General features: G+C 32.7%; 1 protein-coding gene across 10 annotated transcripts in view; it reads left to right on the top strand.

Moving 5' to 3' along the window:
* Positions 1–15,845, top strand: part of ADGRL2 (adhesion G protein-coupled receptor L2) — a 179,000-nt gene that overhangs the window by 125,980 nt on the left and 37,175 nt on the right. For 9 of the 10 annotated variants that reach the window (XM_023528050.1, XM_023528055.1, XM_023528052.1 and 6 more), the window contains exons 5-8: positions 5,472–6,272; positions 12,410–12,703; positions 13,254–13,357; positions 14,222–14,407. In XM_023528050.1, coding sequence (XP_023383818.1) covers positions 5,472–6,272; positions 12,410–12,703; positions 13,254–13,357; positions 14,222–14,407 — 1,385 coding nt within the window. Of the gene's footprint in view, positions 1–5,471; positions 6,273–12,409; positions 12,704–13,253; positions 13,358–14,221; positions 14,408–15,217; positions 15,257–15,845 lie in introns of all 10 variants that reach the window. The other variant, XM_023528056.1, reaches the window with a different exon arrangement.

A 15,845-nucleotide genomic window follows, 5' to 3' on the forward strand; every position in this document is an offset into this window, starting at 1 on the left:
GTAGGCTTCAGCTAATGTTCTAATTCTGTGTAGTTTCCCTCTTAATCTCAAAATTCATACTTCTAAGTTGTATTCTGTACTTTCAGTATACATTTGAGATAACTAAAAAGTTTCAGTGTATTACTTGATTTTCATAAGCTAGTTTGTTTGATAGTGTTCTTGTCTTCTTTACTTTTTAAATTGGGAAAAAAATGAGTCATGACACCTTAATTCATAGGCATTTAAATTAAAAGTACTTTAGGGGCAGTTTTATTGATTTGAGATATTTTTCTACACTTCCCTCTTAAAAAACTATTGGATTCAAACTAATGAAATTGCTTTTTCCAGAACCTCAAAAACTATCACTACTTCTGATAGATTCGTGTGTCCAAACCATCAATATTTCTAAAACCAAAGGGTCGAATTCTGATAGATTTACTATGTCCAGTATGGTAGTAAAACATTCTTATATATCTTGTGAATGCTCTTTCTCTCTCTTTTCTGCCCACAGTTTGATAAATTCGCTTTTTGTGGGGTATCAGTTAAAGGCCAAACACAGATGATCTTTTCTTTTCATTCCTGCTCTGTGTTCCTGTGTTACTGTGAAATGGATGCTTTTTTATGTTTGCAGTATTTTCTATACCGTTTGTAGGATTGGAAGCCTACTGAGTGCACTGATCTTGATATCATTTCTCCTGTGTGTTGGTGGCTTACATAATCATTCTGCTGTGCCACTAGAGGAACATTATATTCTTTTGAGCTAACCAAAATTTTGTTCCGTAAAGTCACTTTCACTTGAATTTAGCATGGTTTCTGTCCTCAAATTAGAAAAGGAATACAGCATCCATTCCCAAACAGTGGAATCAGTCAGAGCTGCCAAGAATTGTGTCTTTCTGGAGCCTGTTCCTGTAACCTAGTCTATAGACCAAGAACAGTGTTAAGCAAATATTATTTTCAGACTCTTAAGTTATTTCTTGCGCTGTTTATGAAAGGAAAATGTGGATATCTTCTGGAACATCTAACTTGCAAAATTTTACTTTTTCAGTTCTCCAGAAGTATTGTACTTTGTGCACTAAACTTGCAAATAGCTATCCTCAGAGAAGTATTTGTTCTTTTTAGTTTTTGTCCTTTAAAAAAACACAGGAATTAATTTGCTGTTACCTTTCTAGATGATTGCACAAGGCAGAAATAAGTGTATGGCTTTTTAACTACTCCTTGCTAAAGAATTGAAGTAATTATAATTCCTATATACTGTATAGTAGTGACACACTATCAATTATATGATTTTCACTAACATTAAAATATAATACAAAGGATCTGTTTAGATTATTCTGATCTGATGTAGGACTATTTATTTCTTTATTTCTTTTCCCCTCTTTTGTTAAAGGTTCTGTCCATTGTACCCATCCCTTACACTTGCTTTTATTTTAATCCCGTAGCTTTCATTTTCCCCTTGTTTTAATAGTGTTTCTGTACTGACAATATTTGCATACCTGTTTTACACTATACTTGATAAAATTTGTCACCATCTGGTAATATTTGTGTCCCTTGCCATCTTGTTTATATTAGTTTCTGTCCAGGGCAAATTCTCCAGGAGCTTGTACATCCCGAACTGTTTCCTCCTCTTTTAAAGAAACTTCAGAAATTTTCCATTATTTCTGAAAATTTTATAATGAATTTACTCAACAGAATCCATTAGGAATGCTGTTTGTTTTACTTTGTATGTTTATAGACAGGCACATATATTATATTTGACATTTCTACTTGCCCACATAATGTCTATGTCGAAAATATCTGTGTACTGGGCATCCTTTATCATTAACAGAAGTGTTATTAATTGAATATATGTGTTTAAAATAATCTATAAAGATCTTGTAGAATAAAGTAGAATAATCATATTGGAAATTGATGTTCTATAGGTTGGATTTGGTTTTGTTTTTTGCACCCTCTTATTTCAAATTATCATTAAATTATAAAAAATATGTTATAACTTTAGCTACAAGTTTTATTTGATTAAAAAAAATAACCATTACTATTGATTAAATCTTCATTAAGTAAACTTGAGATTATTCGAAATAAAATAGTGTGTCACTTCAGATATAGAGTATACAGGCTTGAGTTTGTTTGAGTCAGTTCTTGTTTTGCATATCCATGTACTCCTCCACTGATGTTAGCAGGTCATGTATTTGTGTTTGTTTGGTCTATAGATTAGTAAACATATTGTTAAGATTTAACTCATACAGTCTCTTAAGACAAGTTGCAGTATATATTTGGCATGTGATGAAGAATGCTAATTTCATTAATTATGATTTTATATTCTGGATTGATAGAATTTTGGCTGATTTGACAAATACTTATGCTTTGGGTTTTCATAAAAATTGAAATTTAAGGCATTTATTTTAAATCTCCATATCTTATTTGAGTCATTAATCATCAAAGATTTTATCTAATTATTTTTCATCTTTACATTTGGGTATTTTCAAATTTCATCAGAATTATAAATTATATACAATTTATATTCATTTTATTTTTAGTATAAATATGAGTTAAATCACAAAAGAAGACTTTTCTATTTAATATTTTGCCGAGTAACTGCACTGCCATTTTAGTTAATCAAATAATAAAACCCAGCCATTTTCAATTACTGTAAAACAAAATATACTTTCTACATTTTTTATTGAACTTGTTTTAAGTTTTGTTTTAAGTACATTACATTTTAGTGTATTATTTTCATCTTTTACATTTAATTGATTTATTTCAGTAAAAGCATTCTTTCCTAAAAGAAAAAGAAAAGAAAAAAGAATATAGCCATATGTAAATATGCTCTGAGCAGTCACAACACTAATGATTTCTCTTATCCTCATTTTCCTACCATGCCCTTCCGTTATTGATTCTAAGCAGGTATAATATTGCTCTTCACTGAGGAGTAATTTTAGGACTAGTGGTTTATAAAAAAAAGAACTGTTTCATGTCAGTAACACTGAATTTTTTCTTTTTATTGGATGCAGTCAGAATTACACACTATAGAGCAAGTATGTTTCCTGAAAGTAGTTAAATAGACCAAATGGGGTGGGGGAGGTAGTGGCTTAATGTGGAAAGGTATATGCTATTCCAATGGCAAAAATACGTGTGCAATATGTTTTTCCCACAGGTATTTCAGGAGGTCAGTTTTTAATCCTGATGAATTATTGTAATTTTAAAAAATTAATCAAGCTAAGACATCTTAATGAAATGTTCAAGTACGGTATTCTTTGAGTAATCAATCTGGAGATACAGTATCAGCACACCCTAATGCATTTTAATAAGGGAAGAAGGAGAAGCACAGACATTAATCTGGTCACTTTATGAAATTCAGGCAACATACTTCAAAGCCTACATACAATCTAAAATAGTACTTTATGGTTATTAGTCACTAGGATACTCTTTACCAACAAGAATCTCATGTAGTGAGTGCCCTTCCTAACTGCATAATCCATTTCTTTAAACTTCCTAGAGGGAGAATTTTTTTTCGCATATAATTCTACTAATCAGGTTTGTTTTATGAAAGCATTTACCTTTTATCGGGTCTGTGGAGTCAAGGTATTTGCTTTGAATGCTCGGTATGATTGTTGTTGCATGCTAGCTTGCTTTCTGTGTAATTTGATAATAGTAGACAATGTCAAAATAAGCTAACCATAATTCTTTCTTCCTTTTTCTCCTTGCCTACTGTGCTTGCTTTTTCCTTGTATGTATTTTGCTTATTTTATTTTAATAGTCTTAGTATGACAAGTTTGAGATATGTAATATAGAGACTTTAATGAGAATTTTATAATATAAAGTATATGTAAACCTAAATAAGTAAATTTACTAATTATTAGTTGGAAAGAAATGTACTACCTTACCCCAGCCTTCAAAATCCCTATTGGGGTAGGTGGGGGAGATTTTTATGTTCCTGTAAAGGAGGCATTGCTTTTTTTTTTTTTTTATGGTTAAGATTAATTTTCCCAGAAATAGAAAATAATAAAAAAACAATTGAAACACATACTGAGATGCATAATTATATATTTTTTCTTACATAAATATCTTTTAAAAAATGTTAAAATGTAGCCATATCTACAATCATTAAATTTGACCTAAGCTCCAAAACTGAGTTGCCATTTTTATAAATATATAAAATAAATGATATACCAATGCATGCATTTGTGTCTATAGCATATATGTATATATAAAGTAAAACTTGAATGCTAAATGACCTTGGAAAGGCAGGAGTATACCGTGCATTAGTGAAGAATTTCATTATTTATTCAGGTACACTAAGTGAAGCAGCATGCCAACATATTTGTATTGCCTCCTTAATCTACTAAAATGATTGATCCATGTTCTTTTATGTAACTTTAGAATCTTTCTCCTGCTAGGTTTTCCTGTTGTGTGTTTCTCTTTATCCAAAGTAGTGCAGCTCTTATTCTTCCTATATTTAGCATCTATTACGAATTCAGTCTTAGACTAATAGTCAATTTATTTTAATCTTTTTTCTTTTTTCCTTGCACTTTTTATTTTTCTTCCGATGCTTAAAATAGAAGTGGAGCAAAAAGGTAAATAACGTATACAGTCTGAACCCCAGCTCCCTGTTATGTGCCTTATGGATGTTACCTCCTCCCTTCCCTTCCCCCACAACACTCCTGACATTAAAATAATCAGCAGGATCTCATAAATGCACCTCATAAAGAAGTCGACTGTTTGCAATGAAATTATATGACTGCTAAATCTGGTAATGGGATAAAAATTCTGAAGTCAGCGAGGGGGAACTGTCCTTTCTCTGTTTCTTTTTCACCCTTTATCTCTTTTTCTGACACCCTTGGATATTTTATTATTAAAGTGTCATCTTGCCTGGTCTCCAGAACCCTCTCCATAGCATGCCGTGGTTACAGGGTCTCCTGGTCCTTTCATCACTGCTTTCCTTGTATTTACTTTACTCTGCTCCTAATTGCATTTTCCGAATATTTATGTTTCTTCAATTGAAGCTCCTTTGTTTTCTATCTAACTTCTGTAAAAGTTCTAAATAAGCCTTCACATGGGTTTTGTCTGTTTGTTTTATTTGTTTTGTTTTGATGTTTTGCTTTCGGGGGCTGCACAAGTGGGCCTGGGAAGGGAGGGTACAAAGTTTGGACTTAAATAAACTACTTTGTATGCCATTAAGCACAAAGCTCAAAGTTTTAAAGCATAAATACCAAATTAAAAGATAAAAACACATAGCAAAAATGTAAGTTCTCAGCTCAATTATGAATGAACTTAAACTTAGGTTTATATTTGTGAAAATAAACACCAGCCACTTTTTATGCTGGTACATCGATTATGGTAACTTGAGAAAAAAAGGGGTAGTACTTGTATTAAGTATAAATTTTGGTAAAATTGAATGTTAATACAATGAATTTTTCTTTTTTGATCATTAAAACTTATGTTTAATTTTTTTTTTTAACTTGGCTTAATTCTTGTCTTTTCTCTGTGACTGTTAGTTTTTGTGTGCCCTGGGACCTTGAAAGCAATTGTGGACTCACCATGTATATATGAAGCTGAGCAAAAGGCAGGTGCTTGGTGCAAGGACCCTCTTCAGGCTGCAGATAAAATTTATTTCATGCCCTGGACTCCTTATCGTACCGATACTTTAATAGAATATGCTTCTTTAGAAGATTTCCAAAGCAGTCGCCAAACAACAACATATAAACTTCCAAATCGAGTAGATGGTACTGGATTTGTGGTATATGATGGTGCTGTCTTCTTTAACAAAGAACGAACGAGAAATATTGTGAAATTTGATTTGAGGACTAGAATTAAGAGTGGAGAGGCCATAATTAATTATGCCAACTATCATGATACCTCACCATATAGATGGGGAGGAAAGACTGATATCGACCTAGCAGTTGATGAAAACGGCTTATGGGTCATTTATGCCACTGAACAGAACAATGGAATGATAGTTATTAGCCAGCTGAATCCATACACTCTTCGATTCGAAGCAACGTGGGAGACTGTATATGACAAACGTGCTGCATCGAATGCTTTTATGATCTGCGGAGTCCTCTATGTGGTCAGATCAGTTTATCAAGACAATGAGAGTGAAACAGGCAAGAACGCAATTGATTACATTTACAATACTCGATTAAACCGAGGAGAATATGTAGATGTTCCCTTCCCCAACCAGTACCAGTATATTGCTGCAGTGGATTACAATCCTAGAGATAACCAACTCTACGTGTGGAACAATAACTTTATTTTACGATATTCTCTGGAATTTGGTCCACCTGATCCTGCCCAAGGTAAGAATATTTGCTTGCTAATGTGTGTATCTTTTGTGAACTTTTGTTACTTACTTGTAAAAGACTTCTGTAATGTTTTTTCTGTTTATTTTTCTTTCCCTTTTTTATAGTTAAAGCACAAAAGATAATGTAACTTTTTCTGTTGTTATATAGTGTGTACAATTTAGCCTTTAGTCCCTTTTTTTTTTTTTTCTGAATTTCTTCACTTTAAATGTCGGCTCCAAACAATTGTAGCATCATTGGTCATTTAGTTTTTCATTGCTAAAAATGTAATACCAGGTACAAACCTGTTAGCATTGTGTTTTTTACCCTCTCTGACTTCTGAATTGATTACAATCTATGTACAGACCTTTTAACTTCTCGGCGCCAGTGGTTAAGAGAAATATGTGTTAGAAAGTCCCAGGAGAATTGCTAGGCTTGATGTACAATGCCAGGCATGTTTGGAAGTTTTGTCGTCTGCTCTCTGAGTAGGAGAGGAAGTCATCCAACATTTTCCTAGATCATCATGTAAAATTACACATTTTTATTTCCTGATAAACTACTGACAGTTTTAGCTCAGTTTTCTGTTGACTCAACTGCCACCCATGGACTAAACATTAAATGATCCCAAGTGATGATTTATGAAAGGGGATCTGCTAGCGCTGTTTTTATTTGTGCTCTCTTTGGGTAACTCTTTGGGAGATCATGACTTCAAGAAATATGCTAAATTTTTGGACATACATTTTAGTTTATCAAGTGAATCCAGTTATATGGGAAACAATTTTTGAGAGTAAATTAAATGAATATTTCATTAAAACAAGATTACCTCATATTAATGATAAAGGAATAACCCATTGTATTATAGAGCATGCACTAATTATGTCTTTTCTCTTTGAACAATAGTATTTGTGTTTTAAAGATAGGAATATTTCAATTTACTAAGTTAATTGGAATGCTCACATTATTGTTACTTCAGAATTTTAGGAACCAGAATATTCTTTCGAGTGATTATATCAATCTCTTTAACAAGGTGGCACAGAAAGTATTATCTTTTTCTTCTGTTTAAGCAGTATACATCCACACATATAAACATAATTATGTGTACCCACATATTTTTTATAATATAAGGTTACTAAGTTCTAAATATTGTCATAGGATCAGAACCTCAGAAGCAAAAATCACAACCTTTTGAAGCTGAATTTTTTATTAGAGTCATAGAATACCAAATATGTGATTTTTGTTCATAAAATAAGAACAAGAAAGACAATGACTTCGTGCAAAATACCTTTTTCTCTAATTCATATATGTTTAGAACATTTTGGCTTAAAATTTTAGTAGTAATGCACTGTTTTTAAATGTTCAATTAAATCTTCTTTTAGGGCATAAAAAAACTTTACTGATATATCTTAGAACCATTTATTTTTATAGTTGGACATATCTTTTTTTCTCTTCAGGCCAGCAAGTTGGGATATTTCCTTTATCTCAGTTGTTTTTCTAAAAACTAGTGCCATGCTTCTCCTTTATTCTACAGGTTTATAAAAGGCAGATGTCAGGAACTGACAAAATTTGTACTGATATTTGTGTTAACATTTTTCGTAACTTGTATTATCCTTATAGCCATTACATTTGTCTTGGGCGGTAGTAAATCTCTTCCCCTCCATTAGAAAAATAAGAAAGAAAACACTTTTAGAAAATATAAATTCATAATCGGGCAACACCTGAAAGATTCTGAATAAAGTTGAGTGCAGATTCAGTTCAACAAAGAATCATTGCCCCATCCACTTGTCACACAAGTACTTCGTTTAGTACAAGATGACTAATAATGTCATTTTCCACATATGGCTTATATTTTAGTGCATAATTTGTTCCATTTTAGATGAAAAAGTCTTTGATAATTTAGATGCTTTTTGGAAAGAGTGGTTACCAGCTTTGAAAATGAGAAACTTACACATATTCGGTAACTATGTTCCTACAGCTGTGTTTCATTATCCAAAATAGTTAGCTATTTTTTAAAATTATTTCTCCCAAGTTAGCCATTCTTAAATATTCCCAGAAAGTGAAAATTCACATTGACCTCTTATTTAAACCCTTAGTGGTAAAAAGTTTTATCTGACCTAAATTTTTCTTGCCGCTGTTTGAATCCTGTTATCTTATTCTCTCCTTATAATTTATCTTCATATACTTTTAGAGAGACTCCTGTCTCTGTCATCCAGGATGCGTGCTGATATCTAGATAAGGCCTTGCAGAACTGTGCTGGACCATAAATTTAGGTCAAACCAATAAGCCACTGTCAGCTTTCCAGAAGCAAGATCCAAGAACTGATGGGACAGAGCAGTGAGAGATCATGTTCTCTGCCTGCCATACAAAGCAGTGATTGAGTGGATTGACTGAAATTCACAAGTCTTATGTACTGGATTTGCTAATATATGTTACCAAAGCTTATAATGTGCTATAAAATTATCCATTCCTTTCATTTTTCAGTGTAGACTGCTTCATATTGTATTAGTTTCAATATTTTTTCCCATTTATAAATACAAGCCTTTTATTTCTAACGGTACAAGTATGCTATTTCTTTGCCTCGATCCTAGTTTTTGAATAAATCTTTCTTTTTTTCTTTGAATTTCCAGCTTTTCGTGATCTGCATATAGCTCATTTGCTCTAATCCTCTAAATTATGTCCATTTTTCCTCTTTCACCTTCTTCCTTTCTAAAGTGAGCTTAGAAAAAGCCCATTTCAGTCTTATTTTTTAACTCTTTTCTGTTTCTTAATTTGAATTACTTTAGTTTACTTTTTCTGCCTGCAAATTTGATATACCAAATATTTCTGAAAAATATTGTGTCTTAGATTTTGACAGCTCCTGAATAATTACCCTAATTATTAAGTATGACACATATGAGAGAAAATTTTTATCAACAGTGCCAGTTAGGTTTATTTTTTTAAGGACCTATTTAGCATAGAATACATATTTCTTGAAACACCTTCCCATTGACAATAAATGTTTTCAATAAAAAATGACCAATAGTTTTAAACATTAAATAAGGATAAATTTAATGAATATGCAGTTTTGCTTTACCAGGCTACAGATTAACTTGAGCTGGAGTTCATTCAGTGACTAATGGGTGAGTTCTTGGACCTGAATGATGGAAATATCCTACTCTTAGAAAAAATAGATATTGTACTTAAATCTTTTTATACAGGAAAAAGCTGGCAATAAATAGCAAGTTCTTAGTAAACTACCATAGTAAATTGAACCATTTTTATATGTGTTTGTCGACATCTTTATGGGTCCCTATTAATATATTTATTAGCATTTTATTAGCACTGTTTCTAGGTCTCTCTACTAAAATGATAATAGTAGACAATGCTAAATCAGTTAATCTAGATGTTTGATACAGCATCCTGATAAGTGGGGTAGAGCTCTGTAAAGTAGGGTTTGAATTTCAAATATAATTCTGTTGGGAGTTCCATATTTTCTATTACCATTTATAGAATATTCTAGAGTTTTGACCCTTTTACCACATAAGTTTCAGTATGAAACTTTATTGTTTATTACTCCAGCATTAGGCTATCTTTCCACACCTTTTCTTCTTTTAGAGATTGACACAGAACACAATATCAGTTAAGTGTTCCAAAATAAGGGCGGATGGCTTTGTGGAATGCCATACTTTTCCAGAGTCTATGAAAATCTTTTAACTAGTAAAGCTAGAAAAGTAAGATCATAGCAGTTAAGAGTATGGAAAAGTAACCTTGAACAAATTGTTTAGCCTTCTTCACCATGGCTCAGTTTCCTCATCTGTAAAAGAAAGATGATCATAGTGCCTACTTTATGGGTTTGTGGTAAGGATGAAAAAAGGTGATCTGACATTCCTTGAATGGCAATTAGCATAGCATCTCTCACATAAGTTCTGAATAAGTGTGAGTTTTTATCAGATGCCCTGTCTTCACCTATGGAAAGAAATACTAATTTTTAGAAATAACTCTGCATTTCTAGCTTCAACCTTATATAAAAAAATTGCTTTCCTTGAAGTTGCTAAACGTTAGCCTTGCAAAATCCCAGAAATTCTGGTTATCCTTCAAAAAAGTTTAATTTTGCCACTTAAAGTTTATTTTCACGATAACCCAATATTTTATTTACTTGCCTTCAAAAAATGTGTTGATTCCTTTAAACTTCTTTTGATGAACAAAAAGTGAAAAGGTATGAAAATTATCAAAAAAAAAACCTCATGGAAGCAGACCGCAGAATGTTGCATGAAATGTTATGCATTTATTAGAGGTCATTTTATTACCTATTCTCACTGTTATTATGAATCTTTGCTGATGCTTAGCTAACAGATCACTAATTCTAGGATTGTTCATTTGTATTTCAGTGATTAAATGCGTCCTAATTAGTACAGTGTTGTGGGGTACATAAGATGGTGTAGTGCTACACCACTTTGCTCTACCCTTTTCTCATATTGCTCCAATTCTCTACTTTCCTTTAAAATTGGATTCAGCAGCAGTCATTTGACATATGCAAAAGATTGTGATGCTTTTGACAAATGTTAATTGAGAAAGCACTGAAAGCCTGGCTGCATTGTAATCAAAAGAAAATTACGGAGGTTTAACAAGATGTCAGGCAAGCGCTTTACAGAAAAAGATAGACGGGTTTGAATGGTTCCTACAGCAGCTGGCTGGGCATGACGTTTGACTAACGTACACCGGCATCTCTCATCTGGCCAATGAATTATGCCCTGGAAACAAAACATATGCTTAAGAAGTTTCCCTGGTTATAGAAGGAAAAAAGAAGTAGAAAGTGTGTAGTGCACTTATTGATAACAAGATGTTTGTCACTACGAAAGAACTAATAACTAGTTTTTCTGGTAAACAGCATACTCTGTCAGTAGTTTCAGAATTGTATAAACAACTGTTTATGGACTAGAGCTTAAAACATTAAACATAATGATAATAGGAACTTGTTTTCTAATAAGTTTCAACGTTCTGTTTTGTTTCTTATGTATAGAGAAAGCATAAAATAAGTTACTATTTTTATAAGATTATTTGAAAAAAAGTTATTTTTAATTTGCTATGCTCTTGACATCATATTTATAAGGTTTTAAGAGCCAGTATCTATAAATGTTGATAAAACTTCAGTGTGACCACCTAATAGATTTCAAATGACAGTATTAGAATTTTACTGAAAGAATTTTTTTGTTGTTTAATCAAATGATTATTAATGAAGGAAACTTTAAGCTCCATTTTTCAACGTAGTGGATTTCACAGTTTGAAAGTAATGTTGGAAGTCAAAAATAATCTTTTAAAAAACTTCTTTTTAAATTTCTACCTTTAAATGGGTAAATAGTTGCTTTTATACTCTCTTCTAAGAGTCAGTAAATTAATACAGGATTGGTTTCGAATTAGGCATGATTTTATCTTACCTATTTTCTTGATAAGAGATTGCATTATAACCTCAGACCAGAACTAGTTGCTTTTTCATACCTACATTTTCAAAAGTAAAGATGCTGAAGCCTTACATGTTTTCTTACTAAAACAGCACAAGCGTGCCAAGCTTATCTTCTGTTTGGGTCTAATCAAGCATGCTCAAAAGTCTCTCAAGCAAGAATGTCTGCTGGGTGGAAAGATGTCACAGTATTTATTTTCCTGCAAGATGTAGAGTGGGTGACTTTAAATTTTCTATTGTCCTAATTATATGTAATTGTCAGACTTTTGTTGACACTTTGAATTTGATTGTTTATAGAGTATGAATTTATACAAGAAAGTAATTTTTCTAAGTTACTTAGTAGTGAAATATGCATTTGGTATGTACATTGAAACTTTATATAAAACTGTCCTTCATTTCCTATTAGGTATATGATGAAATTATGCTTAGATTATATTACAAATATTTCACTGAGGAGTAAACCTAACACAATTAGAATCATACAGCAAAATCTATAGTAGAGCCTACACTGCCATCAATTAGCCAACAATATGAATAAATTGGAATAAACGAAGAGATCAGATCCCAGCTACTGATGTTCTCAGTAATGCTCATTTTGTTGGTTTGAGTATAGTTGGATGAGTGGGGTTTCGTGTGTACATACATGCACACGTTCAAGTGTGTGCCTGTATGTGAGCGTGAGTGTGTGTTTGAGATTAACATGCTCATCTTTTTTCCATAGTGCCTACCACAGCTGTGACAATAACTTCTTCAGCTGAGCTGTTCAAAACCACAGTACCAACCACAAGCACTACTTCACAGAAAGGCCCCATGAGCACAACTGTAGCTGGATCACAGGAAGGAAGCAAAGGGACAAAACCACCTCCAGCAGTTTCTACAACCAAAATTCCTCCTATAACAAATATTTTTCCCCTGCCAGAGAGATTCTGCGAAGCATTAGACGCGAGGGGGATAAGGTGGCCTCAGACACAAAGGGGAATGATGGTTGAACGACCATGTCCCAAGGGAACAAGAGGTATTTCTTGTAAAATGCTATACATACATCTTAAATTTTAGTTTAGATAGATTCTGAATTACACTGAAATGATTTTATTTGAGGAAGGAGAGATTTAGCTTACTTTGTTATTTTATTTTTTTTTTTTTGCTTTGGGAATATAGCATCTGTAGATACCTAAAGGTTTTTAAACTGTGAAAATCATTTAAGATCAGGCCCTGAATTACTCCTCCCTCTTAAAGACCTAGGTCAAGCCTGAGATTTTTGCCCATAGACTCTGGTAAGGCTTTCTTACTGCTGCCTTTCTCGTTATAAGTATCATTTTGGATGAATCCCAAGAAAATTAAGAGTTTTTTGTTTGTGTGCTATAAATGTTTGACATTTCTATGCTGACTTTATATTTACAGTTTGTAATCTGCATTTTACCCTACTTTTTGTCAGTTATTGTCAACTAGTACCATTAGCGTTTATTCAAAATTTAACATGCAAGGTAGGATCATCATAGCTGATTTCCTGAATGCATGCAGAAAAATGGTTTCAATTTCACTGTTGTTTTCTACATCTGTTGTAGGAACTGCCTCGTATCTCTGCATGGTTTCCACTGGAACATGGAACCCTAAGGGCCCCGATCTTAGCAACTGTACCTCACACTGGGTGAATCAGCTGGCTCAGAAGGTTGGTTGGAACCTTTTAATATGATACATATTGGTGATTAAGGGCTTTAACTTCTAACACAAATAATTGAGCTTTATATGTTAAAATCAGCTTCACTGTTCTTTGTTCAGTACAAAAGTAAAAAATTATGCATAGTTTTGTCTGTAAACTATTTATTCAAAGTTACATATGTTTTGGGGCATGCTGTTTTCTATGTTAAGCTTTTTAATGAGTAATGAGTACATACTTGCTTAATTTCATTTATATTTAGTTAGTTCTGTTTCTTTTGATGTTTGTAAGACTAAGTGCATTGGCCTAATAAATCAAATATCATTATGTTTGCAATTGAATCTACAGAATGCAAGCAGATGTTAATATCACAGATGATTATAGTAGAATAAGTAAAAATGGCTTTAAAAGAAATTAATAACTTTAATATTACAGTGTAATGCAGTGACATTTTAGTTTCTCCTTTCCCATCTACCTTTCTGAAATGCAAGCAGTAGATAATAACCCTCAGGATCATAGTGATTACATTCTGATTTTAATTTCTAGATCACTGGAATAAATAAATGAAATTTTTAAATACCAGTTTAAAATGGTTACGGTGAAATGAGAGGGCTGTCTGAAAACTTAAAAAGGATTTCTGGTTTTCTTTTTTTTCCTTTTGTTTCTTTTAAATGTCTGGTTGAAAATTTCTTTTGTGTGTTGAGGATCTAAGAACCTTTAATCGTCTGAAATGAAGAGAAAGTTATCAGTCTCAGTTACAGATTTTGACATATTTGCAAACATATTTTTCATCACAACAAAAATATTTAGGAGAATAACAAGAAGCCACAAACAGAACAAGAAATCTTACTGAGATAATATAAATTGGCATTTCAGATCAGAAGTGGAGAAAATGCTGCTAGTCTTGCCAATGAACTAGCTAAACATACCAAAGGGCCAGTGTTTGCTGGGGATGTGAGTTCTTCAGTGAGATTGATGGAGCAGTTGGTGGATATTCTTGATGCACAGCTGCAGGAACTGAAACCCAGTGAAAAAGATTCAGCTGGACGGAGTTATAACAAGGTAGGTAGAGATTTTCCGTTATTTTCAATTAGATATTTTGTATGGCAGCTCTGGATTCTTCTAGCAATTGACTGCCACACCTCTGGCCCCTTTGACATACAACTCAGAAACAAAACTTCTAATCGGTTCGTTTCCCAAGAAAGAATTACAATTGAGAAAGGAGCAATGTGACCTAAAAAAAAAAAAAAGTTAATTACCTGAGGGAGATCTTAGTTGGTTGCAAATTCTTCTGCCTGTTTGTGGTCAGTACTGTCACTTTAGAATGCATTTGGAGAGATTATGTGTCCTACAACTCATATAGTTTGTATACTAATACACTGAACTCTTAGTGTTGTAGCAAAATTATGATTCATGTAGGAATGTTAGACATTGAAATACTGTTTTCAGTGCAGGTTTTGAGAGAAGGACGAGTTTCCCTCGCTAGGAGTATAGTTTCCTACTGTGACAAAAATTTGATAGTTATTTTAACTGTAATGTAAAATAAATGTTTTATGAGATTCATATGAGTTCAAAATCTGTGGCCAGTATGGTTTTATAGGGTGAAAAAAACAATCATTTTTTTCCTTTTGACCATGTATTTTGTCTCTAGTTTTATCAAGATGCTTTGAATTCATATACTTAGAAAAACACAACTAAAAACTATAAATACATAATTTGAGCAGTCAGTGTAGACTCACAAAAATCCAGAAGACTACAGTACCTAATAAACTCTGAGCTCAGGAACACCAGCTTAATTTTTGAGGATTTCTTCTTCCCTCATTTTCAACAGGTAAAATCTAACCTCTGATTTTCTTTTCTTTTACTAAAAAGCTCCAAAAACGAGAGAAGACATGCAGGGCTTACCTTAAGGTATCTCTCCTGTGCTGTCACCTGCTTTCTCCCTTCTTCAGCTACCTGCCACGCTCTATCATCTTGCTGCATGATCCAATGTATTTCAGTCTTTGATAATTATATAATGTGCCCCATATCAGCTGTACAAATGTTGGCTTTTCACAGGTATATTACTCTCAGAATAAGCAAATAATTTATTTTTATAATTTTTGCTGTTTTCCCATTCATCCAAACGTACAAGAATTTTAATGAAATATCCCCCGAATTGGAAAGTAATCATACAGTCTCTTTGTTTCCTGTTGTCATCTCTGCAGATTTAAAAAAAAAAAAAAAAAAACCTTGAGTAAAACAGCTATGATATATTCTTGGCAGTTTATCATATCAAAGACTGTGTAGTCATAATGTATGTGCATGAAAAAGTCACTGCTTTCTTATCTCTGTGGTAAACTATAAAATAAAATAGGCTTTGTCCTGAAATATTTAGGGGTCATTTCTAGAATCAGGTTGATATTGGGATGGGTTGCTAGAAATGAAATGTAAATAATGTGACAATGCCATCGATGTGTGTTATATGTTGGTTTTTATCAGGCTAAAAAGAACAGAAAGC

Source organism: Pteropus vampyrus, unplaced genomic scaffold (genome assembly GCF_000151845.1).
Source record: "Pteropus vampyrus isolate Shadow unplaced genomic scaffold, Pvam_2.0 Scaffold22, whole genome shotgun sequence".
NCBI lineage: Eukaryota > Metazoa > Chordata > Mammalia > Chiroptera > Pteropodidae > Pteropus > Pteropus vampyrus.